Source organism: Pangasianodon hypophthalmus, chromosome 17 (assembly GCF_027358585.1).
Source record: "Pangasianodon hypophthalmus isolate fPanHyp1 chromosome 17, fPanHyp1.pri, whole genome shotgun sequence".
Classification (NCBI taxonomy): domain Eukaryota; kingdom Metazoa; phylum Chordata; class Actinopteri; order Siluriformes; family Pangasiidae; genus Pangasianodon; species Pangasianodon hypophthalmus.
The window spans coordinates 10386938-10412072 of NC_069726.1; the positions used below are offsets into that span (position 1 = coordinate 10386938).

The 25135-nt window shown below is 39.2% G+C and overlaps 1 protein-coding gene across 7 annotated transcripts in view; it reads right to left on the reverse strand.

The window, feature by feature from the left end:
- The window catches only part of b3glctb (beta 3-glucosyltransferase b), a 32167-nt gene that overhangs the window by 6659 nt on the left and 373 nt on the right, over positions 1–25135 (reverse strand). The window contains exons 2-11 of one of the 7 annotated variants that reach the window (XM_026941542.3): positions 25073–25119; positions 17547–17586; positions 17070–17167; positions 13706–13782; positions 13043–13154; positions 9129–9265; positions 8965–9028; positions 7323–7454; positions 6754–6823; positions 5743–5856 (exon numbers count right to left, since the gene is read on the reverse strand). In XM_026941542.3, the coding sequence (XP_026797343.1) occupies positions 5743–5856; positions 6754–6823; positions 7323–7454; positions 8965–9028; positions 9129–9265; positions 13043–13154; positions 13706–13782; positions 17070–17167; positions 17547–17586; positions 25073–25119 (891 nt within the window). The other 6 variants (XM_026941543.3, XM_034312945.2, XM_026941545.3 and 3 more) reach the window with 6 other exon arrangements.

Consider the following 25135-nt stretch of genomic DNA (forward strand, 5'->3'; position numbering starts at 1 on the left):
CCAGCCATGGGATTAAGAGCCACATGGAACAGCATTTCCCTATGGTACTTCAGTACCAACAATTGGGTCGTCTCTTCCTTGGTTTGAGTGTCCTGCATCACTCCATATAACCTACCCTTAATAAAAATTATTATTAAAATATACAGGTGGGATAGCGAAACATTATACTGAATTTTTTGACCATCAATTACTCTCACTTGATTGAAGGCATGCCTCAGGGTCTCATCCACAACTGCTAAAAAGGAAAATCTGTTCGGGGAATCCCCGCGACAGGTAGAGGAGCAGAGGCCTCCCCACTCTCTGCGACCCCCTGACGTGGAGCTGATGTCAACAGCGCCGGCACCGCCTCCCCAGCCAACACTGCGCACATTCCACACTGTGCCTCGCTGCTGCAGGACCCGCTCACAAACATTTCTCATAATAATGCGTGAAACTCAATTTGTCCCAAGAATTAGTGGATCGGTGAGGCGAGGATCAACCGCTACCTCTACTCTATGCTTTTGCCCTGGAATTTAATAATAAGTGGCACCAGCAGATACTTGAACATCCCCATGCACACACCTCACCTTCAATCAAGTTCACCAACACTCCAAGCTCATGCTCCAGCGTGTGCGTGAGTGTGTGTTATGTACAAGCTCTGTCAGCTCTGTTTCTCTCACTCAGGTTCATGGCATTTTTCTAAAAGACAGACAAAGAACATGTAAGTAGCCTCGTCATGATTACGCATAGGTGGGAATCATCACACGTTACCTGCCAATTCAACCCGCCTCCTTTTCATCCGCACCTGACACTCAACCATATCCCACTGCCATAATTTCTAAGTCTCAGACTTACTAAAATAAGGTTCAGAAAACATTTTTATTTTTGTTTTTTAAATTCTCGAAATAAATAAAAATTAATTTTGTATTGTGTATTTTGTCATTTCTTTTGGGAAAGCTGAACAGTGTTGCCAACTTAGAGACTTTGTTGCTAGATTTGGCGACTTTTTATTGACAAACCTAGCAATGTTTTGAGCAGATGTTAGTGACTCTCATATTCAGTATGGCTCTCCAGCACACAATAAAGCTGCTAGGTATATGAGTTAAGAGTCAATCAACCAAGCGCTGTTCCCACCAACCAATCACTGATCACCACATTTTGTCCCATCTGTGCACTTTCTTCGTTTTGATTCTCTTCTTGGATATATTTACAAGTGAGTTATTCCATCCACAACCAGTTTCTTCATGTCTATTTCAGAAGTACGAATTACCACTGATTCTTTTTGTCAGAGTTCTTGATAGAAGGTATAGTATGTAGTGTGTAAAAGGATAGTTTGTGGTGCCACGACCAAAGGTGACTTCTTTCTATAAGAAATAAATTATAATATATTTTATGCATTTTATGAGAAGAAGACCCCTGGAATAAAAGCCCTCAAAGGAAAGTTTCTCTCTCATGTCCAGCACCTTAGTGAATGAACAAAAAGAGACGCCCTCTGCAGGAACAACTTGGTGGAAAAGCCAATAGTCTTTGCGTGCACTTGGCCTTATATGCAGCAAAGCTAGATTCCACTCAACCAAAACGAATGCATCTTTCCTTTCTTATTACTTTATTTTCACCTGCAACTTGAACCCAACCACTGCCAAAGCAGCTGAGAGTAACACACGAAGCAGCTGGACCCTTCTTTTCACTTCAAATTGAGATTTCAACTTTTATTTTTCCACAAAACGAATGGATTCACAAGAATGCATCATTCCCCGGATTGCTATGTTTATTCTTAATTAACAGTTAATAGTAATATAGCTGTATTGGTAGTAATATATAAGTAATTCTATAAGACTGATTACTTGAAGAAAGGTACAGCTATTCTTGAATGATACCAATGTTATATTCTATTATACTCTAGTCTGATAAAATTCTATTCTATTATATTCTGTCAGGTATACCCCCTCTGACACTCAGCGACAGCATGCTTCCAGGTTATTTTGTTTTCTTTGTTTTCATTGCCATCTTCATCTTTGTTTACTTTGACATGTGTGTTAGTTTGGTTATTGGTCTTGTTATTGGTTGTTTTCCAAATGTGTCATCATCGTTATCACCTTCCTGATTGGCCCTTGATTAGTTCGTCTATTTATACCCTCGTGTTTCATTGTAACAACGCAAGTACAGTGCATCCGGAAAGTATTCAGAGCGCTTCACTTTTTCCACATTTTGTTACAATACAGCCTTATTCCAAACTGGATTAAATTCATTATTTTCCTCAAAATTCTACAAACAATACCCCATAATGACAACGTGAAAGAAGTTTGTTCGAAAAAATGAAAAAAAAAAAAAAAAAAAAAATCACATGTACATAAGTATTCACAGCCTTTGCTCAATACTTTGTTGAAGCACCTTTGGCAGCAATTACAGCCTCAAGTCTTTTTGATTATGATGCTACAAGCTTGGCACACCTATTTTTGGGCAGTTTCTCCCATTCTTCTTTGCAGGACCTCTCAAGGTCCAACAGGTTGGTTGGGGAGCGTCGGTGCACAGCCATTTTCAGATCTCTCCAGAGATGTTGAATCGAGTTCAAGTCTGGGCTTTGGCTGGGCCACTCAAGGACATTCACAGAGTTGTCCCGTAGCTACTCCTTTGTTATCTTGGCTGTGCGCTTAGGGTCGTTGTCCTGTTGGAAGATGAACCTTCACCTCAGTCTGAGGTCCAGAGCACTCTGGAGCAGGTTTTCATCAAGGATGTCTCTGTACATTCTGCATTCATTTTTCCCTCGATCCTGACTAGTCTCCCAGTTCCTGCCGCTGAAAAACATCCCCACAGCATGATGCTGCCACCACCATGCTTCACTGTAGGGATGGTATTGGCCAGGTGATGAGCAGTGCCTGGTTTCCTTCAGACATGATGCTTGCTATTCAGGCAAAAGAGTTCAATCTTTGTTTCTCATGGTCTGAGAGTCTGTCAGGTGCCTTTTGGCAAACTCCAGGCGGGCCGTCATGTGCCTTTTACTGAGGAGTGGCTTCCGTCTGGCCACTCTACCATACAGGCCTGATTGGTGGAGTGCTGCAGAGATGGTTGTTCTTCTGGAAGGTTCTCCTCTCTCCACAGAGAAACGCTGGAGCTCTGTCAGACTGACCATCGGGTTCTTGGTCACTTCCCTGACTAAGGCCCTTGATCCCTCAGTTTGGCCGGGCGGCCCGCTCTAGGAAGAGTCCTGGTGGTTGCAAACTTCTTCCATTTACAGATGATGGAGGCCTCTGTGCTCATTGGGACCTTCAATGCTGCAGAAATATTTCTGTACCCTTTCCCAGATCTGTGCCTCGATACAATCCTGTCTCAGAGGTCTTCAGACAATTCCTTGGACTTCATGGCTTGGTTTGTGCTCTGACATGCACTGTTAACTGTGGGACCTTAAATAGACAGGTGTATGCCTTTCCAAATCATGTCCAATCAACTGAATTTACCACAGGTGGACTCCAATCAAGTTGTAGAAACATCTCAAGGATGATCAGTGGAAACAGGATGCTCCTGAGCTCAATTTTGAGTGGCATGGCAAAGGCTTATGTACATGTGATTTTTTTCATTTTTTATTTTTAATAAATTTGCAAAGATTTCAAACAAACTTCTTTCACGTTGTCATTATGGGTATTGTTTGTAGAATTTTGAGAAAAATAATGAATTTAATCCATTTTGGAATAAGGCTGTAACATAACAAAATGTGGAAAAAGTGAAGCGCTGTGCACTGTATTGTTTTAGTTTTTTACCTCCTGAACCACAACAAGCCTTTGTTCTGTGTTTGTTTTCCTGGTTTCTTGACTTCGTTTAGTTCTCGGTTTTTGTTTTCTGCCTTTGCCCAGTGTTCTCTGTTTGCTGAGTGCCTGACCCACGCATGTTTATTGATTCTGATTCTGCCTGTTGTTTTGGATTTGTCTGCCTGCCTCTCTTAATAAATAAACCCTTTACTGCATTTGCATCCGTCTCAACTCGCCTGCACCTGCATTAGGACAATATTCTCTTCTATCCTAAGTGTCTTTAGAAAAACTTCCTTCTACATATTCCCTGATTTGTAATTTGATATGCAAATATACATGATGAATAGATGAACATGCATATTAATCTATGATTAGTCTATGATGGCAACTTCTAGCATGCTTTATTTACTTTTCCCTGAACAGAGGACTTATACTCTAAAGGGATATGAATATCAGCTTGTGCTTCCAGGGGCAGAGTTTACATGGTTCTGGGACAAAATCTCTGCTGAATCTGGAGAAGGCCTTCCATTAATTCGCGAATGATAATGTAGAGATGGATCATTAAGTATCAGAGATACGGGCAAATCACCTTGCTATACTATTCATTTATACATCAGACTAAACATATGAATAAATTTTTAAACGCTAGATTTTTGTCCTTTTTGATAACAACTGACTTACGATTGTGACACAAGATTACTTGACTTTCTTAACAGCATTGTGTTTTTCTTATTTTTTGAAACCCCAAACAGTAATGCACGTCAAAAGCAAGACAATCTTGCTGACAGCCAAATTCAATTCCAACCACAAATAACATCAGTGAGCAACGTTAGCTGTGAGCTTAGCAAGCCATGTTAATTGTTCAGACATCTCTGACAATAATCTGTTAAAACTTGTTAGCATAGCGGAACTGCCTGGCTGTATTCACAGGCTAGCCAGCTAATGCTAACCAGACAAAGGCAATGTGTCTGCAATCTGTGCAGCTAATGGGGTATTTCTGCTCAAATGAAGGGTCTGACCAATAGAAATACAGAACAATTGTTATAGAACGTAACAGTTTTTCAGTTATGTCAGAACACACCAACACTTCACTAACCAAGTGGTGCCACAATAAAATTACAAAAAGTGAGGAGAAAACAGGCTAATTTCCAAGTCTCACAACTGGTCCTGACTCAATGCAACATCTCTTCTTCTGTCCATGATGCCCAGCGTAGCTAACGCTATGTTCAGTACAGTTATATCTGATGACCCAGCAAAATGGCTGAATTCCTTCTGTAATATATATTAAAAAAAAAGACTCCCACGCTTAAAACAGTCTATTACTACACTCTATGTAGAATTAAAATACTGCAAAATGCTAGAAATATGGACTTTATCAATGACAATTTTATCAGGTAACCGTACCATATACACTACACCCAACAAAATAAGCCACCCTTGTAGGTGGATAATTAGAGATTATTATAGTTAGATACTCCATGCACCGTGTTAATCATTCTGACATCCATGACTAACAGCTTCTGGATATTTTGGTTGGCAGACTGATGTCATCCCAGTAGTGACTAAAAAATTTAAGAATCCTGCTGCTGTACCTGAGAACTATAGCAGAACATGATACACTACCATGTCAGCATGACTGCTGTGCTGAGAATGAACCACAACCCAGATAATATCTGGTTAGCAATGGTCCCATGGTGGGCCATTTCCATTAATAGGTAGAGAAGGGCTGGCAAATTGTGCATATCAACACATGGGCTACAATCAGTAATTGTACACCCAAAAATCCATCTGTATGGTAGGTGGAGCTGATAAAATAGTCAGTCACTGCAGGGAATGGTTCAGTGTAAAATTAGGTAATTAGGTGGATAAGAAGAGTGGAAATGGGATGAGTAGGTATTTTTAACCTGGACATGGCACTGCATGTTAGAGCTATTTGAGACACTGTGTTTTTAAGGAAAGCTTTTAAGGAAGGCCATAGCATACAAATACAAAAACACATAACACCGCTATAAATACTTACCACTCTCTGTGTTGGGGACTCCCAGGTCAGTGGTGGGGATGGCTGGATCAGCAATATCACTATAAAACTCAAGCAAGGCAGCATCCTTCACCCAGGTCTTTTTTACTACAGGCACTAAGGAAAAAAGTATGCACAGAAAGACAAACGAGGAATGATCAGGCATAAATGAGGAATGAAAAGAAGATTAAGGAAGGATTAGAGACAGTTCGATGGGATATAAGATATTGTATTTTCTTTTTTAATTATAAAATGATTCTGAGAATTTATTAAACCAATCCTAATACCTGCATACAATTTAACTGAACAGTTGTATAGATATAATTATCACATCAAACTAATCCAACAGCCAAATCAGTAAACACCATCACAAAACTTTAAATACCACAATGACAGTTCTGTTCTAAAATATGCTTTTAGCTAATGTTTGATGTTTTGATGGGACTGAATAAAAATGTTGTACCTTTTAACATTTCACTGAAACGGTTGCTTAAAAACAACTCTAGTCATGTAAATAACTGCAATTAAATTTTAGGATTGCGCCAACACCACTTATCTCAGTCCCATACTACAGAAAGTGGGCACCTTTTTTTTTTTTGTTTTAGGTCTAATTAACTGACTAAATTACCCAGTGGTAACTTATTGCAGGAGAAAGCCTTGGAGAAATGTAAAGTTTTTCCCAAATACATGATGAAACAAGCTGAAATGTTGCTGACTTTTCAGAAAAGTCTTTGAAATGCAAAATAAAGACAACCAAAGACAGACATCATATTAAAGAGTTTTAGTAGGGTCCCAGAAAAATCAGGTACTAAGAACTATTTTTATCAGTTGGGAACAACTAATTCATTTTAACATTTTTTTTTTAAATGACAATCTTTCACTGATGGAATCTTCACAGTGTGGGGCTTGTTAGTGGGAGGTGTTGTCATTGCAATTTTGTGTCCACTCAGAATTTCTTCCAAACTACAGTCAGCAAAATGCAGACAGCACAGCTAAAAGCTGATGATAATGCACCTCTCTCTCGGTGGAATTTCTGACAAGTCTTCACTGCCACAAAAAGGTCCTCCCTCTTCACTAGGGTACCCTACAGAGAGACACACAGTACAAAAAGATCTAGAAGAACTGTGACAGCTATTAGAGCTATGGTCTTAAAATTTCTTACAAAACAGAGTGCCAGGTTTATGCCAGATCTTCATGTGCAGAACAAAGTAGACAATTTCAATATAAGCAATTTACTGTATATTTTATTATAAATTATATTTTAACATGAATTACAGTGTACTTGTCAATTTCATTTTCTTATGGATGGATGGATGCATAGATAGATAGATAGAGAGATAGATAGAGAGATAGATAGATAGAACTATTGATCTGTCCACAAGATCTGTGCCAATTCAGCCAAAGATATCACGCTTCCTCTATGAAATACTAAAAAAAAATGTCTACGGTAATCATAATAAAAAGGTTTTTCTTAAGTGTACTGAGTATAGTTTTCACAAAACATCTTTTAAATGCTTTAGTGATTTGGGTACAATCTGTAGATTCTAAACAAAACACCACAGTCAATGAAATAATATACCTACACAGCTCGACAGGTAAGAGTTGACAGTGGTAGCACAATGCTCAGTGTTTGGCGAGCCATGAAGTTCAGAGCAGAACTCGTGAACAGCGGTTAAAGCAGGACCTCTTCCCTCCTCCCAAATATACAGGGCAATCTATAGAAAAGTTCAGATCATTACACTATTCAGACCATCGGATAAGTGGGCCGCGCTGATGATATGGGACAAACAGCAGGATTTTTAAGAAACATACAGGCATAAGGAAGGGTACAAAGGAAACGTTACTGAGAAGGAAGGCACACTTTCAGGAAAGAGAGAGGTGTAAGAGGCAAGACCAGAGAGTTGCAAACAGCCTCTTGGAGCTAGAAATCAACAGAGAATAATAAGAAAGGAAGAAGTAGTGCACTCTGACAGCTCTCTTTTAGGAACAGACAGTCTTATTCTTCCTGTGACAGAGAAAGAACAAGTGAAAGGATGGAAGAAAGGAAGACAACGCAATGTCTCTCGCCATCGCCAAGTTCATATTCCCCATCAGTGGCATTTTCTAATATCTGTATTCATACAAATATATGTATATAACACCACCTGAAATAAGGAAGGTGAGTAATAATGGAAGAAGAAGAAGAAAATGTCATTGGCTGTCCATTACATAATTGTGAACAAACAGAGGTGAGAAAAAAGTGTATTATTTGCAGGTCATATTTCAAAATGATGTCATGATAGTAAAAAGCGTTAAGGAATTTTTAAACTTGACAGTAGCAATACAGAATTAGACAGAGACAGACAGATTAATTCTTTAATTCATAATTCATAATGATTATTTAATTCATAAATGCCTCCATCCTCAGACCTAAATTCACACCACCCTGAGACAACACAAGTAATGGTAAAAGTCATGAGAATTGTCATGCTTTTCCACTAAGATATATGCAATCAACCAAGTAAGTATTAATTTCACACATGCTTATGTTCCACATGGTTAAGCACCCAGCATCTGAGCTCACAAGGTTTGTAGAAAACAACTGTTCAGCTAAACCACAGCTTTATTTGCTGCAGCTGGCATGAATAATCACATTCCAATATAGACGACAAATACTGAAGCAGTCATGCAGCAATAATGCAACTGTCGTTAAAGAGTCAGCTTGTTAATCATAAATATGTGGAAGTCTCACAGTCATAAAATAAGATGAACAACGATCTTCAAACCTTACTTGGAAAGGTTAGAGTAATGGAATTACAAAGGAAAATGGAAAAAAGGAAGTTACATATGAAATGCTGCATTTTGTTTTGCACTGGATGCTGTACCATTCTGAAATCCAGGAGTGGGTGATATGGAAAAAAAATATATTATAATACATTTTCCTGAAACCCAACATCAAAAAAGTAGAGCCAATTTTTAAAGAAGTATAAAAAAAATGGCACATTTTATTTAAAATGAAATATTTAAAAATTGTTTAATACCAAAAAAATTAAACATCCAGCACAAAAGTGTATGATTATATAAGTATGTGATTATACAAAGTATATGTATAAGCTACTTGGTATAGTGAGCCAACATACTGACGACACTGACAATATCACAGAAAAGTTTGTCACATAATTGCCTAGCCCTACTACAATATCACACTTTATAAGATCAGACCTGGGCTTTTTAAGACAAACATACCTCATGCTTAAGGTCGATGGTGAAATCTGATTTGGGTGGCTCATACTTCATGTAATCAGCTAATCTGAAATACCAAATGAATTAAGTTATTTGACATTTACCCAATACAAAGTAAGCTTTTCTTTAAGGCAAGGAAGGGCAACCAGACAAACTCAAAGCCTCACCTTTTAACCAGAGAGCAGCTGAGGGCCCAGCCAGCAGCAAAATCAGGGTAGCTGAACGCAGTCGGCTCTTCTGAGAAGGCATAATGATGGATAATGGTTGCACCAGCATCGTAAAGAGCCCTTCCCAGAAACCACTCCTGTTGGGAGACAGTTATCTTTTACAGCACATTTTATTGCATTTTAGCACTTATGCTGTGGCCAACACACCAAGTTCCAACACACTCATGAGCATATACCCTTCATCTCCTTCATGCTTTGACACAGCACAACACTAGAGTTTAATCAAGACACTTAAACCATATTAACATAGCAGTTTTCCTGTGTGAGGTGCTTGGTGTCCATGATCAGATTATAGCCATTTCAAGTGCTGTTATGCAGATAAATAATATTTTTATTGGTGTAGACATGAGTCAAAATAACTTCCACTTCCACTATGAGAAATTCTTTTTCTTTCACTGTTTTACCCTCAGTTTGCACTTTCAGCTCTCTGTGAGCTTTACCCCAGAAAGTAGACAAGGGGCACTCTCAGACACCCACCAGAAGTCTGAGGGTGTGGACACCCGTCTAAAAGTAGTACAGGGTAGACAGACCCCTTGTAGGCATTTGAACGTGGAACTAGAGTGTGGTGTCATAAAGGCGCAAAACAAATGATGCTGGCTTTGTGATTCCAAAACCTGCAAGCTCCTATCTAAGGCCTCTTTCATGGCAGGATTGAGAAGAGTGACAACAGTATGCAAGACAGATTCTGCATATGCATACATCACCACATCTGACAAGATGTATAATCCAAGTTAGCAAATACTCATCATGTAGCTTGGCAAGAAGTGGGTCAGGTGTCAAGTGAGGTGTGTTCACTGTGGGTTGCATTGCACCATCCAACCCTACCTGGGCTGCAACCTTCTTTAGACTGCCAGGCACAGCTAGGTTAGAGCCTGTTGTAGGCACCTGCGTGCTGGCTAGAGCCTAACTAGACTCTTCCCCAGACACTGCCCAAGACAAGAGCTGAAAATGGTAAATGGTAGGGCATTTTAACCTGATAGAACCTCCTAGTTATGTCCTAGACATAACATCCTTGTGCTTTTCAGATAAGAGGTGAGGAAGATGACTAGCCACTGAGCTGTAAGGAGGGGTCTTTTGAGAAATACAAGCCTCTGAGTTGCAAGTCAGCTCCTGGATCATTGATTTAAGCTGATCCATACTGCCCCCAAGTTGTTGGATTCATCTTGGGCAGTACTATTCAATTAGTTCAGAGTGGGGGATCAATTACAAAAACAATAGCAAGTAATGGGGCAAAAATGGGGCAAATTTTAAAAACTTAGAAGTTGTCCTTTCAGCAGACCTATTTTAATAATCTATTTTAACTGGCCTGCAAAGAAGTCAACTGTGAATTATCTCTATACTATGAGCAAGAGTGCTGTTGTACAGAAAGAAGCCACAGCTGGATAGAGAGTTATTACAGCCCATAGTAAGTCTAACAATGGTGCAAATGAACAGAGAACTGTATCAAGCACAGATAAGTTGAGTGATACAAACAGTGAAATGTTCCAGTGCTATTAAATTAATATATCAGCACTCTTGAAATGCTGCTTGTCCAATCAAATAAGTGAACCGGAACTAATTGCTGTACAATATAGAACTGTATTATGAGTGATTCGGCAGTAGGAGTGCCATTAGCTTCTCACTGAGATTATATTTATATATATGTATGTAAAGTAGACATAAATTTTAAAGTTTCAAATTTTAAACACAGGTAAACTATCCTTCACAACATCCTATGTGCATGTTTCAGATAAAGAATTTAAAACATAAATAAAACGCATATATACATCACTATATAGTCTACAGCATATACAGCACCATGTATAACTATATTGTGAAATAAAATCAATAATTACTTCAATCTTATTATTTTTGCATTAGTGTGTGTAGCATTTAACTCATGTTTGAAACACACTTTTCCATGATTCATCCATATGCTATGAAAAATGTACATCTTACTTCCACAATATTCACTTAGCCCTATTACCTAAATGTATTTCCTTTATTAAATATTTGGAATATTCTAGTCATATGTTCAACAGAACGTTAGATTGTCCTAATTTCCTGAAGATGATGGGAAGAAATAAAGTAGGTTCTCTTATTCTCATTCATTTTTGTTATTTATTTTCAATGATATTGTGATATTGACTGACAAGAGCTCTTTGAAAGATTTGGCAGTAGGGCTGTGAATGGGAGGAGTCACAAAGATTGAGCAATGAGATGCTGAATGCCAGAAAGAGAGCCAGTCCACATCCAGCCAGCACCTTCCAACAGAAACATTAAAATATTCTCTGATCCTGTGATTAACCTATCCACCATAACCCAAATAATAATCATCAAGGGTAAGAATTGGAAGTAGTCTTCCTTCATTTATATAGCTTAGTGCAAAAGAAAAGACCACAATTTTGGTTACTTTTCCTTGTTACCTAGTTATCAACAATACAATACAGGCAGCAGTAGATAAGTCTACCTTTTTAAGGTACCTGCTTGTGGCAATACATTTCTGCATTATTTGGAAAGAATGGGAACTTTTACATTTTACAGGGAAGGAGTTTTTACTGACTGCATGCTGTTCTGCATATTGCAACTGTAGGTGAATGATTTATCAAACACACAGAGTAAGTACGTTAGAAAGAAGTACTAGTTAGTAAAATAATGATTCATTCTGCTACTGCAGCTAAGCTAACAGTGTCGTATACACCCACACTAGTCTGCTAATTAAATCTGTCTTAAGATACAAACATAAGGCCAGTAAAAATCTATATACCACATACACCAATCAGCCATAACAATAAAACCACTGACAGGGGAAGTGAACAACACTGATTATCTCATTACAATGGTACCTGACAAGGGGTGTGATGTATTAGGCAGCAAGTGTACAGTCAGTTCTAGAAGTTGATGTGTTGGAAGCGGAAAAAATGGGCAAGTGTAAAGATCTTAGCGACTTTGACAATGGCCAAATTGTGATGGCTAGACGACTGGGTCAGAGCATCTCCAAACGGCAGGTCTTGTGGATTGTTTCCAGTATGCAGTGGTTAGTACCTACCAAAATTGGTCCAAGGAAGGCCAACTGGTAAACCGGCAAAAGTGTCATGGGTGTCCAAGGCTCACTGATGCACATGGGTAGCGAAGGCTAGTCCGTCTGGTCCGATCCCACAGAAGAGCTACTTTAGCACAAATTGCTGAAAAAAGGAACATGACAAAGTGTTCAAGGTATTGACTCGGCCTCCAAAATCCCCAGATCGCAAACCGATCGAGCATCTGTGGGAAGTGATGGACAAACAAGTCCGATCCATGAAGGTCTCACCCTGCAACTTAAAGGATCTGCTGCTAACGTCTTGGTGCCAGATACCACAGCACACCTTCAGAGGTCTTCTGGAGTCCATGCCTCAACAGGTCAGAGCTCTTTTGGCAGCACAAGGGGGACCAACATAATATTAGGCAGGTGGTTTTAATGTTATGGCTGTATATTTGGTCATTTTTCTTTACAGTGAATCTTTCAGTAATGATTTCTACAGAATGTCTGTCTCTAAATTGTACTGAAGGAACCTGTTAGCTATCCTTCAAGAATATTACCAAAGATTACAAACATTTACTTTTCAACCAGTGTATTCAGTAGTTATAGTTTTATTGTTTGAACGTTTTAAGTGTTATAAAATATTGTCTTGCTCATGAGAGTTTAACAAATGCTGCCCAATTAAATTACCACATGCAGCTGAAAACAGCATGCTGGAATAGCGTACCTTAAAAACAAAAGTTAGCACGGTAAATATACGAAAAAAATATATTGATATATTACAAAAATCCCAATGCAAAAATTATACCATGCAGACAAACCGAATAGTGAATAGTGGAATATAAAAATAACTTACTCTCCAAGGGTTAAATCTGTTGAGCACCTGCAGCAGTCTGGCTAAATTGACAACGGTCTCCTCCTCCAGGAAAAAAATCCACAAAAAGCTCCGGCAGTAACCTTCAGCTAAACTGAAAAACAAGCACTTCAGTATGTTCACGTTTTAAAAGCCCCAGCAATTTGATTTCAAATAGAATGTCTACAGAGATTGAGTGAAAAAATTAAATATTTCAAGCAAACTTGGAAAGATGGAAATTATTCTGAATGGGGGAACCCCTCACCCCCGAGTCCCAAAATAAATAAATAAATAAATAAATAAATAAATAAATAAATAAAAATATCAATCACAAACAGGCTGTTTCCAGCAACATGACATCTAGACTTGCTTGTGTCTGTTGCTATAGAAAGATTTTATTTCTGATATTAAAATATTAAGTCTGAAATTGCAGGAAACAGGAAGATTGCATTTCATTCAAGAAATAAACATTAGCTATAGTGAATTAATTATTGATATACATCATTGAGAGAATACCCATGTCACACTAATCAATCTATGTAGAACCTTTATGTATGTGAAATTGTCTACTATTCATTGTCTATCATTCATTCTACTATACATACTATTCATTGTACTCATTCACATGCCTGCATTATTTCTTATGTGGATAAAAGTGGTGCTCACAGAGGCAGCACAGGAAGAATCCCCCAGTTTCCATCATATTCTGACAATTCATGGAGGAGCACAACCTCTGGTGAGCCCTGAAAGACACCAGAAACCTGCTGATGAGACCTTTAATTTCATCGGACAGTAGCCATATTTGTCACAATACTAATTGTATTAAATGTTAAAAAGTAGGCAGTCTGACAGGCAGTCCATGTGTAGTTTGTTTACTCTCATCCTATCACTAGCTCATATACAGTCAGTAAGTCAATGCATAAATATCTGGACATATGACAAAGTTATTGTTATTTTAGCTGTCTACCACAGTATATTGAAGTTGCAGTTAAATAACTTTCAGCTCTAATTTGAAGGTACCCAAATTGGGTGAATGCCCAGGTGTGGGTTATTCTCTCATTATTTCGCTTACAAGTAAGCAGGTAAAAGGTCTAGAGTTGATTTCAAGTGTCACTTGCATTTGGAAATTGTAGCTGTTAACTCTCGATATGAAGTCCAAAGAGCTGCCACTGCCAGTGAAGCAAAGCATCATCAGGCTGAAAAATCAAAGGCTCGAGGGCTGTAATTCCTACACCATTCAACTGATTTGGATGTAAATACCCTTAAATTAAAGCTGAAAGTCTGAATTAATATTCATTGTTTAATTTCAACTCCAATATACTATGGTAGACAGCTAAGATAACAATAACTTTATTATCTCTTATTGTATTATCTCTAAATATTTATGGACCTGACTGTAAATGAATCATGAGTGGCAATCATATAAATTGTCCCGCAATTATTCTAATAATATATAATCTTTTCAATCAGTTGACATATGCACATTTACTGAACATTTGCTGAACTTATAACTTGGTCTTACCAAACTCGCCAAGTCTCAAAGTGATGCACAATCACTATAATTCCTGTGCTCAGTACACTCCTTTGCTTTACTGCTTTACAGCAGGTGCCTGAATCAGACAGACACTGAACTCAGTGGAACACTGGAAGGTGGGCAGATGAGAATATAATGGAAATATAGAATCATAGTGAACTTAGTGTTAGATCATAGCAAGAGCTATTGTGCCAAATCATTAATGCTGGCCTTGTTTAATTTAGCTTTGACAATAAATAGAAAATGTCTCAACAAATTGATTTAGGGTACCTCACACGAATCAATTCATAAACCTAAGCTTACCTGAAGAAAGAGGATTTCAGAATGTTACATCTGGCAGCTCTAAAATGATAATGATATTTTGGTTTTAAACGATGTTTGAAGACCCATGCTCTGTATAAATAATCTTTGCAGTACAAGCATGAGGGTGTTTTTTTGATTGCCCAATCATAATCATGTGGGAATGTAAGTGTGTTCTCATAACCCAATCACAATCTTGTAGGGCATCAACTTTGACTCAAACTCTTCAATTCAATTCAATTTTATTTGTATAGCGCTTTTAACAATGGACATTGTCACAAAGCAGCTTTGCAGAAATAAATGTATTCACAAAAAATATATTGTAAATATGTGAATTTATCCCTAATGAGCAAGCCAGAGGTGACGGTGGCAAGGAAAAACTCCATGAGATGATATGAGGAAGAAACCTTGAGAGGAACCAGGCTCAAAAGGGAACCCATCCTCATCTGGGCGCAAAAGATAGTGCAATTATAAATAAATCCCTTCTATTATTGTGTTGAGTCCTGAGTACGAAGATGCTCATGGCAACTGCAGCACCAAAGCCAATCCAGCAATCGCAGTCCCAAGCCATTACAGTACAGCTCCCAATATGTGATCCCCAAGCCATCTCCACAGCCCCCAGGTGGGACTATCCCCAGCAATCCAAACGGTTCTTCAGACCGTCCATATGGGGCCGCCCCCAGAAGCAGCGAGCGAACTCAACCGATGAGAACTCCAACCAGAAGTAGGGCATCAGGATGGGTCAGGCAGCAAGGAGGAGCAGCATCCAAACATCCCAGTTCACCACAACACTCTATGCCTGTGAACCCTCCAGACCTGCCCCTGTACCTAAAAAAACTATTCACTAAAGGTTTGACTAAACAAATATGTTTTCAGCCTAGACTTAAACACTGAGACTGTGTATGAGCCCCGAACACTAAGTGGAAGGCTGTTCCATAACTGAAGGGCTTTGTACGAGAAAGCTCTACCCCCAGCTGTAGCACGCACTATTCGAGGTATTAACAAATAGCCTGCACCTTTTGATCTGAGTAGGCGTGGCGGATCATAAAAGACCAAAAGTTCACTCAGGTACTGTGGCGCGAGACCATTTAGTGCATTATAGGTCAACAGTAGTATTTTATAATCAATATGAAATTTGATTGGGTGCCAATGCAGTGTGGATAAGATAGGGGTGATGTGGTCATATCTTCTGATTCTAGTAAGGATTCTGCATTCTGCTGCATTCTGGACTAACTGGAGCTTGTTTATGCATCTACTGGAGCATCCAGACAGTAAGGCATTACAATAATCCAACCTAGAGGTAACAAAAGCATGAACTAATTTTTCTGCCTCGTGTAGTGACAATATATTTCTTATTTAAGCAATATTTCTGAGATGAAAGAAAGCAATCCTAGTGATATTATCTACATGAGCTTCACCGTCACCGTCTTTTACAATTGCTTTCATGGCGTTTGGGGCCTGCGGCAGGTCCTTTAAAAATATAGAGCAGGATCTAATATAAACCACATTTAGAAAAACAAAAAAGATGATCTAGCTTAATCTATGGTGTGGATAACCCACTAAAGACAAAACTGATAAATCTTGGTAAAAACTATCATTGGAGGCTTGAGCCAGATGATAATCCTATGGATATCCTGTGGATATCTTTTTTCCATTCACAGAAGAACAATATGCCTGTCGTGGGTAATGGCAAAATGATCAATTACTCCATTCCCCTTTTTGAACAGTGTAGCTAGGCAGCACAACTACAACCAAACTACTGAACTAAATGTTATGATGTCTGCAACAATGTGAACCAGATGATGTAATAAAATTATAATTCATCAAAGGGCAAATGTAACAATGCTACCTAAATTTTTGGGAGTGCTTTGTGGGACCTAAGCATATTCCAGGGGTAGCAGCTAGCACATCCAGATCACCACTGTGTCAGGGATTTTACAGTAATTTGAGAGTTTAACCGTCCATCATCCATGCTTATTTGGATGATTTCCCATTCCCCTAGTTTTCTCTCTCACTGCACTTGGCAAAATCTAGCACTGTTTGGCTTTAAAATCTAGCTACTGCTGTTTGCAGCTGGAAATAAACTCTGCAGATAATTAAATCTTGGGGTGAAAAGTGTGAAGCCTGTGATTAAAACTGAACAAAACCATGTAACAGTGATTTGTGAATCATGTAAGGAAGATCAGCTGGATCTACCTGCACTTGGTCAAAAAGGTGTGCTCTCCTCTGCTCTGCCCTCTCAATGTGGTAGGAGTTCTTCTGACTCTGAATAACAAATACAACTTCTCTTAGTTCTGAAAGCGAGAGAGAGAGAGAGAGAGAGAGAGAGAGAGAGAGAGAGAGAGAGATATGTTCAGTTTTCTAATGTAAATTGGATAGCATAAGGACATGGAAGACAGTTCTCTGCAATTACAGAACTATATTTACAGGCTGTGTACTTTTTATATGCCCATACACATACATTGTAGACAGATGACCATTAAAAAGCCCCTCATCAAACACTTAGGTCACTATAAAAAGAAGACAAGATATCGTTCCCTGTGCAGGAAAGACTGAAGGGCTGCAGAGCAACTGTTAATGTTCCTTGCTGTAAATTTTCACTGTTGAGACTACTCATGAGACTAATAATCTCCCTCAACATTAAGCGGTATCTGTTTCACTGGCAAAACTCACCTATGACTTGGTTAACAGGACCGTGTATGTCGAGTGTTTTCTGTAGAAACAGAAAGAAGAATGACGGCTACAGGCCAATTGCATAAAAAACACCCTGTTAAGACTGCAAGGCACCTTAATGACATGAACGTCATTACACACACTAATTGATATTTTAACTAGACTTCTAACATTTCAGATGCACAGCAGAACCCTTAGTACTGAATTAAACTCCTGGTACTGAATTCACGCTTATGGTGCTCATTTCTGTCCTGCTGGACTTACATAAACACCCCTGTGTGCTCCTGTTCAAGACTCACTGGCAAGTGCCAGGATTCATGCGTAGTTAGTGTTCTTGTCAATCTTTTAAAGAAATGGCCCACATCCCATAACACAAGTCTTAAAAAAAGTTTTACTAAAAAGTTAGGATTATCAGTTCGTCCCTTATGAGATGATACAGGAGAATTTCAGCTTTCATTTCCTCATATTTACATCTAGATGTAAACAACTTAAAACATGGCACCTATATTTGAACCCGCCCATTTTTCAAGTGATCAAAAATATTGGAACATGTGACTGACAGGGGTTTCTTGTTGCCCAGGTGTGCTCTGTTAGATTGATTGTTTAAACAAGGGGTCTGAAAACTGCTGGCCCGCGGGCCATTTCCATGCAAACCCCAACAAAGATGTCTCTTTACAAATGCAAGGAAAAAGTCACCGTTCTAAAAGAATATAATCTCGCGTGTCATTACTCGATCAAACACAATGAACAGTATGAGGAGTACCAGGGAGATGAGAGGCAAAAACAAGGGCTAACCTCTCAGCAAAGTCTTTTCCATAAAGCCAAGAAAGATGCTGATGCTGCAGTTGAAGCAAGTTACAGTTGGGGTCATAAGTTTACATACGCCATGCAGAATCTGCAAAACATTAACAATTTAAAAAAAAAGGAGGATTGCACGTTGCAAGTCACTGATATTCTACGTCCAGAAAAGAAGAGCTTGTTCAACAATATCTCTCTATCGGCAAACACAGTGGCAGAGCGGATTAGCAAGTTATCAAGTGAAATTTATGATCAGTTATGTGACAAAGCTAGAGTTTTCACTACATACTCTGTCATGCCTGATGAAAGCACAGACAAAACCGACAATGCTCAGCTAGCCATTTTCAGCAGGGATATTAATGACCAATTCGCTGTGACAGAAGAGTTGCTGAGTTTGTGTCCAACGCACGGCCGTGCCACAGCCAAGGATATATTTCAGCAGCTGTGCAACACAATTGAGTGCCCTGGTTTGCCACGGAATAGACTGGTATACATTACCACTGATGGAGCTCCGTCCACGACAGGCAAAAATACGGTCTGGTAGCACAGGTACAAAGAAACTCAGAGGAGGAAAATGCAGATCCAGAAGTTGTTCTGCACTGCATTGTACACCAAGAGGCACTGTGTAGCAAATGCTTGAAATATGATCATTCCATATCTGTTGTCCTGAAATGTATCAATTACATCAGGTCCACAAGTTTACAGCAGCACCAGTTCTGGCTTTTTTAGAAGAAATTGAGTCATCATATGGTGATGTACTTTACTTTACTGAGGTGCGGTGGCTCAGCACGGGAAAGTCCTGAAGAGATTTTTTTTTAGTTAAGAGCAGAGGTGAAGAGATTCATGGAAGATTGAAGGCAGAATGGATGTTCCTAAATTTGATGACACAAAATGGGTCATGGACCTTGCATTCCTAGTGGACATACACAGGAGCTGATCATCCTTAACCTGAAGCTCCAGGGCCCTGGTCAGCTAAACACAGCAGCTTACAAAAGTGTGAAAGCTTTCTCCACAAAACTGAGATTGTGAAAAACTCAGCTTTCTGCAAAAAAAAATCTCAGTCATTTCACAGCATGCAGATCTCTTATGAAGGAGGGCACAGCATTCAGTGGTGATGAATATGCCTCTGCTATTGAAAACCTACTGCAGGAATTTGATCAACGTTTTGCTGACTTCAAGGCACACTGTGACACTTTCCAGCCGTTTGCAGACCCCTTCTCAGCTGATTGGGAGATTGTCCCAAGTGTGTTGCAGATGGAAATTATTGACTTGCAGTGCAATAGTGAGCTAAAAATTAAATTCAGAAATGCACAGGGAAAAGCAGACATGACTGGGCAATTTCTGAGAGAATTACCTCCATCCTTCCCAGAGCTGTCCAAAGTGTTCAGTCAGGTAATGTGCCTTTTCGGAAAAAAAATATCTGTGTGAGAAACTTTTCTCGACTATGAACTTCAACAAATGCAAGTACAGGTCCAGGATTAGTGATGCCCATCTTGAAGCTGTACTCAGGGTTTCAACTGTGACCTCCATCAGAGCAAATGTGGCTCAGCTGCAGAAACGCTGCCAGGTGTCTGGCAAGAAATAGAATAAAGTGCAAATACATTCAGGGATTGCATATTTTAGTTCAGTGCAAGGTTTCAATAAGATATTTAAGATAAAGTAAAAGGGAAAACTAACTGTTAAAAACTAATGTATATAAAAACATAAAGAAGCTGCTGTTTAAGTATGACAAAAATATTATGGAAATTTTCAGAACTACTGAGTTTGACTACTTTGAAGTGGCCCTCCTATGAGATGAGAATACCAGCAGTGGCCCCAAGGCAATCTGAGTTTGAGACTGCTGGATTAAACAATTAATAGTTTTGAATGGCTACTTTTGTTTTGAGCCCTTGGTTTTGCCTGTGAAGACTGTATTGTTAAAAAGGATAAACCAACATGAAGACCAGAGAACTGTCTATTGGAGAAAAGCAAACCATTCTGATGCTGAGAAAAGAGGGAAAGTCGATCAGAGCCATTGCAAAAGCATTGGGCATAGCCAATACAACAATTTGGAATGTCCTGAAAAAGAAAGAACCAATGGTGTACTAACAACCAGACATCAAACAGGTCATGCAAGGAAAACTACAGTAGGTGATAAACACTGTGAATAACAACCCAAAAACAAAAGTCAGTGACATCACCAACAACCTCAACAGGGCAGGGGTGAAGGTATCATGATCCACTGTGCGAAGAAGACTTTGAGAGCAGAAATATAGGGACCATGCCACAAGATGCAAACCACTGATCAGCAGTAAGATTCGGAAGGCCATATTGGAATTTGCAAAGAAATGCAGAGATGAGCCACAAATGTTCTGGAACCAAGATTAACCTCTACGAAAGTGATGGAAAGGCCAAAGTGTGGAGAAATAAAGGATCTGCTCATGATCCAAAACATACATGCTCATCAATCAAGCACAGTGGCGGTAGTGGCATGGCATGGGATTTCATGGCTGCTTCTGGGAAGGGCTCACTAATCTTTACTGATGATGTAACTCATGATGGTAGCAGTAGAATGAATTCATTCAAGTCTACAGAAACATTCTGTTCTGACAGAGAAATGCATCCAATCTAATTGGGAGGAACTTCATCATGCAGCAAGGCAATGACTCAAACAACTGCCAACACAAAAAAGGACTTCATCAGGGGAAAAAAGTGGAAGGTTTCAGACTGGCCAAGTCAATCACTAGACCTTAACCCAAGACAAACAACTGAAAGCTGGGGTACAAGCCCGGAAAAGAAGAGTGCAACAGTTTGGTGATGTCAGTGGGTCACCTGTTTGATGCAGTTTTTGCAAACAAAGGATATGCAACCAAATGTTAAGTGTTTCAATACTTTTGCTCACCTATGAATTGGGTGGTCTGCCACACAAGGCCATGTTCCAAATTGTTTAACACATCTAGATGTAAATATCAGGAAATGGAAGCTGAAACTGATCTTTTGTCTCATATTCATCTTTTGATCTCAAACCCAAATGTCTTCAGTATATAGCAAAAAAACAAAAGAATTAGAGTTGCCGTTTCAAAAAATGTGGTCTCTGTGACTAACTGTGGCATGGTTGTTGGTGCCAGATGGGCTGGTTTGAGTCTTTCAGAAACTCCTTTTCTCCAGGGAATTTCACACACAACAAAAAACACTTGTAAGTAGAGTAACTACTCTTTACTCCTGTCAGCCAAGAACAGGAATCTTGGGCACAGGCTCACCAAAGCTGAACAGTTAAAGACTAAGGGAAAAAAAAAAATCACCTGGTCTTTTTCCAATCTTCAACTGTCCAGTTTTGGTGTGTCTGTGCCTATAATAGCCCCAGATTCTTGCTCTTGGCTGACAGGAGAGGAGCCTGATGTGGTCTTCTTCTGTTCTAGACCATCCACCTCAAAGTTTGATGTGCTGTGCATTCTGAGATCCTGTTCTGCACAATACAGTTGTAAATAGTTACTCTAGACTTCCTGTCAGCTCAGTCTGGTGTAATGTAAACTCTATCTAAATTCTACAGACTGTTGTGTGTGAAAATCACAGGAGACCAGCAGTTTCTTAATACTCAAACCAGCCCATCTGGTACCAACAACCATGCCACAGTTAATGTCACTGAGATCACACTTTTGGCCCATACTTATCTTTGATGTGAACAGTAACTGAAGCTCTTGACCTGTCTTATGCATTACACTGTGCTGCTGCCATATGATTGGCTGATTAGATAACCATATAAATGTGCAGTTGTACAGGTGTTCATTATATATACATATCTATATATATATGTGTGTGTGTGTGTGTGTGTGTGTGTGCGTTTTGTGCGTATTGAATGGGTGATTGGGGATGGGTGTTACAGTGACTAAGCACTTTAGTTTTAGAAATATTAATAGAAAGACCCATTCTTCACTAAGCAGTGGCTGCTGTTGTACATAAGAAATTGTCTGGGGTGTCAGCCATTATGGTGCAGTCAGCTGTGCACTATAACTAAGCACAGAGAAATAAGTTTCCATCTAGTCTCAAGTCTACTGAAATTCCACTCGTTTTGCAGCTTTTAACATAACAGTGTTGTAACATACATCACAAAGTAGTCGAACTATTCAGAGGCAAGGATGCACTCATGCCTGCCCTCTGCATTCATTCTGAATGTCTCAGCTATCTGACAACCCCAAGGACACAAAGGCCATCATTCCCTTTTAGAACTGCTGCAGGACTGATGCTGCAGAACTGCAGCAACTTTGTTGGGCAGCTGTACTTTTGCAGGATGCTCCAGTGACATTCTATGTTCACTGAATCAAAGGCCTTTGATTGGTCTTTGAAGGCACCGAATAGATTTTAATTGTTCTCTGCACCTTTCTGATTGATGTCTTGTAGTGAAGACCATATCCACAGTGCTTCTGTCATTATGAAACCTGCACTGGGATTCTGCCATCAGGTCTCCAGAGATACTGCAAACAAGCCTGATTAAGAGCATCTAGATTGGCACTTTCCCTGCTGTTGGTAAGAATGAGATCCCTCTACTTTTGCCACACACTGATTTGTCAAATTTGCCTTTGTATACTTCGACTATATTTTCTTTCCATTGCTGTGCGATGAAACCAGTGCTCCAAATCTCCTTAATAAACAGATCAATAGCTAATGATAGATGTCTTGCTACATGTCTTCTTGTTCTTAAAGCTCACCAAAACCTGTACGCTCTTACTGAATGTGGGTGAAAGCACAATTATCTGCTAATAGAATAAAAAATTTAAACATGAAATTAGTGAAAAATGTCTAGAAATAGGTTTAACAATCTTATATTGGATTCAATTATATTGCATATAATCTTGTAGTAGCAAATACCAGATAAATTTGAGTAATATTCAAGATATTTTCACTTGCTAAGATGCCATTTTTGCAGAGTTTCTGAATTCACATTATAAAATTTATGAATCCGCATACCTACAGCCTTTCTTTCACCAGTTATTCAGAGCTCTCAGTGCACTCTGTTTCTTTCTGCAGTGAGTTCCAGTGGATCATGGTAGTGGGTGCTGGATAATCCAAGCTCCCTTTATGGGCTTTATGAAGAGCATCCAGACATTTATGGATTTCTGGAATACATACTATTCCTTGTACATACAATTAGTATGTACAGTAAGTAAGAATTATTTAGTTTACTGTAGATTCATACTACATGTGAGTCCATTCACTTTTACTAGAATTAAATTAGCCTCATTTTTGTGTATTTTATTTGTAGGTTATAGCCAAAGTGAGGCAAGGATGTGGTCTTTAAGGAAGTCAAAACTGCTTTAGGATTAATTGTAGATGTTAAACTATATATTTAATTTATTACACGGACATACATTCACATGCCACTTCATTAAGAACATCTGTGCACCTACTCATTCATGCAATTATACAATCAGCCAATATCTGGCAGCAACGCAATGCATAAAATCATACACATACAGGCCAGGAGCATCAGTTAAAGTTCACATCAAAATGTGATCGCAGTCACCTTGACCTTGGCATGGTTGTTGGTGCTAGATGGGCTGGTCTGAGTATTTTAGAAATTGCTGATTTTCAATTGCTGATCTAGAGATAACAGTCTCTAGAGTCTCAACAAAATGTTGCGAAACCCAAAAACAACCAGTGAGTGACAGTTCTGTGGATGGAAACACCTTGTTTATGAGAGAGGTCAGATGTGAATGGCCAGGAAGGCTAGGGTAACTCAAATAACTACTCTTTACAAAAGAAAACAGAAGACCACATCGGGTTCCACTCCTATCAGCCAAGAACAAGTATCTCAGGCTACAGTGTTACACAGACTCACTGAACCTGGACAGTTTAAAATTGGAAAAACATCACCTGGTCTTTTTCATCTGCATGATTGCATCTACTAGGCTGCTGTTACATGACTGGATAATTAAATGAATGAGCAAGTATACAGGTGTTCTATTAAAGTGGCCAGTAACTGTAAAAGCATAGTTGTGTCAGACAGGCACAATTATGCCTTCTGGCAAACTGTCAATCAAATAAAACTTGCCACTGCTCATGGGGATGTCAGAGCTGGTGACTTGAGTCTACAGTTAACTCACAACTTCTTTTTGAGGTACAGTGTTAAAAGAGGTGCAGCATGGTGGAACAGAGAGCTTTGCACCTCGCAGCTCCAGAGTCATCAGTTGGATCTTGAGCTCAGGTTACGCAGTTTTCCGTGCAAGTCTATGTCGGTTTCCTCTCACCTCCCAAAAACATTCCAGTAGGTTGACTAAATTTAGTGGACACTAAATTGCCTGTAGGTGTGAATGTGTGTGCACGGTGCCCTGCGATGTACAGATATCCCAGTCAGGGTGTGTCCCCCGCCTTTCACCTAGTGTCCCTGGGATAGGCTCTGGCTACACCGTGAAAGTGACCAGGATAAAGAGGTTACTGAAGATGAATGAATGAATGAATAAACTGGTAAAGGAACATTACTGTTGTCTATAGTTGTCTATGTACATGAGCCTAATTTCTTGAGTAGAAGCAACAAAAAAGCCATAGCTAATGTTGAATATAAAACCAATTTCAGTACACAGGCTTTTAAGCTAACTGCTGGGATAAATTATAACATTTTAGTTTCTAAGAAAACTATTTTCTTTGACGCAGTATCGATGTATGTAATTAACACTATTAGAGAGCCTGGTTTGGGAAGCAGTGCTAATGACAGGAGCACAAACGCAGCTCCGAAGCCGGCGGTTTGTTCTCACTTGAGAGCCACCTGCTGTCCCTTCATGAACGCCGCTGAACGGAGGAACTGCAGACACACACAC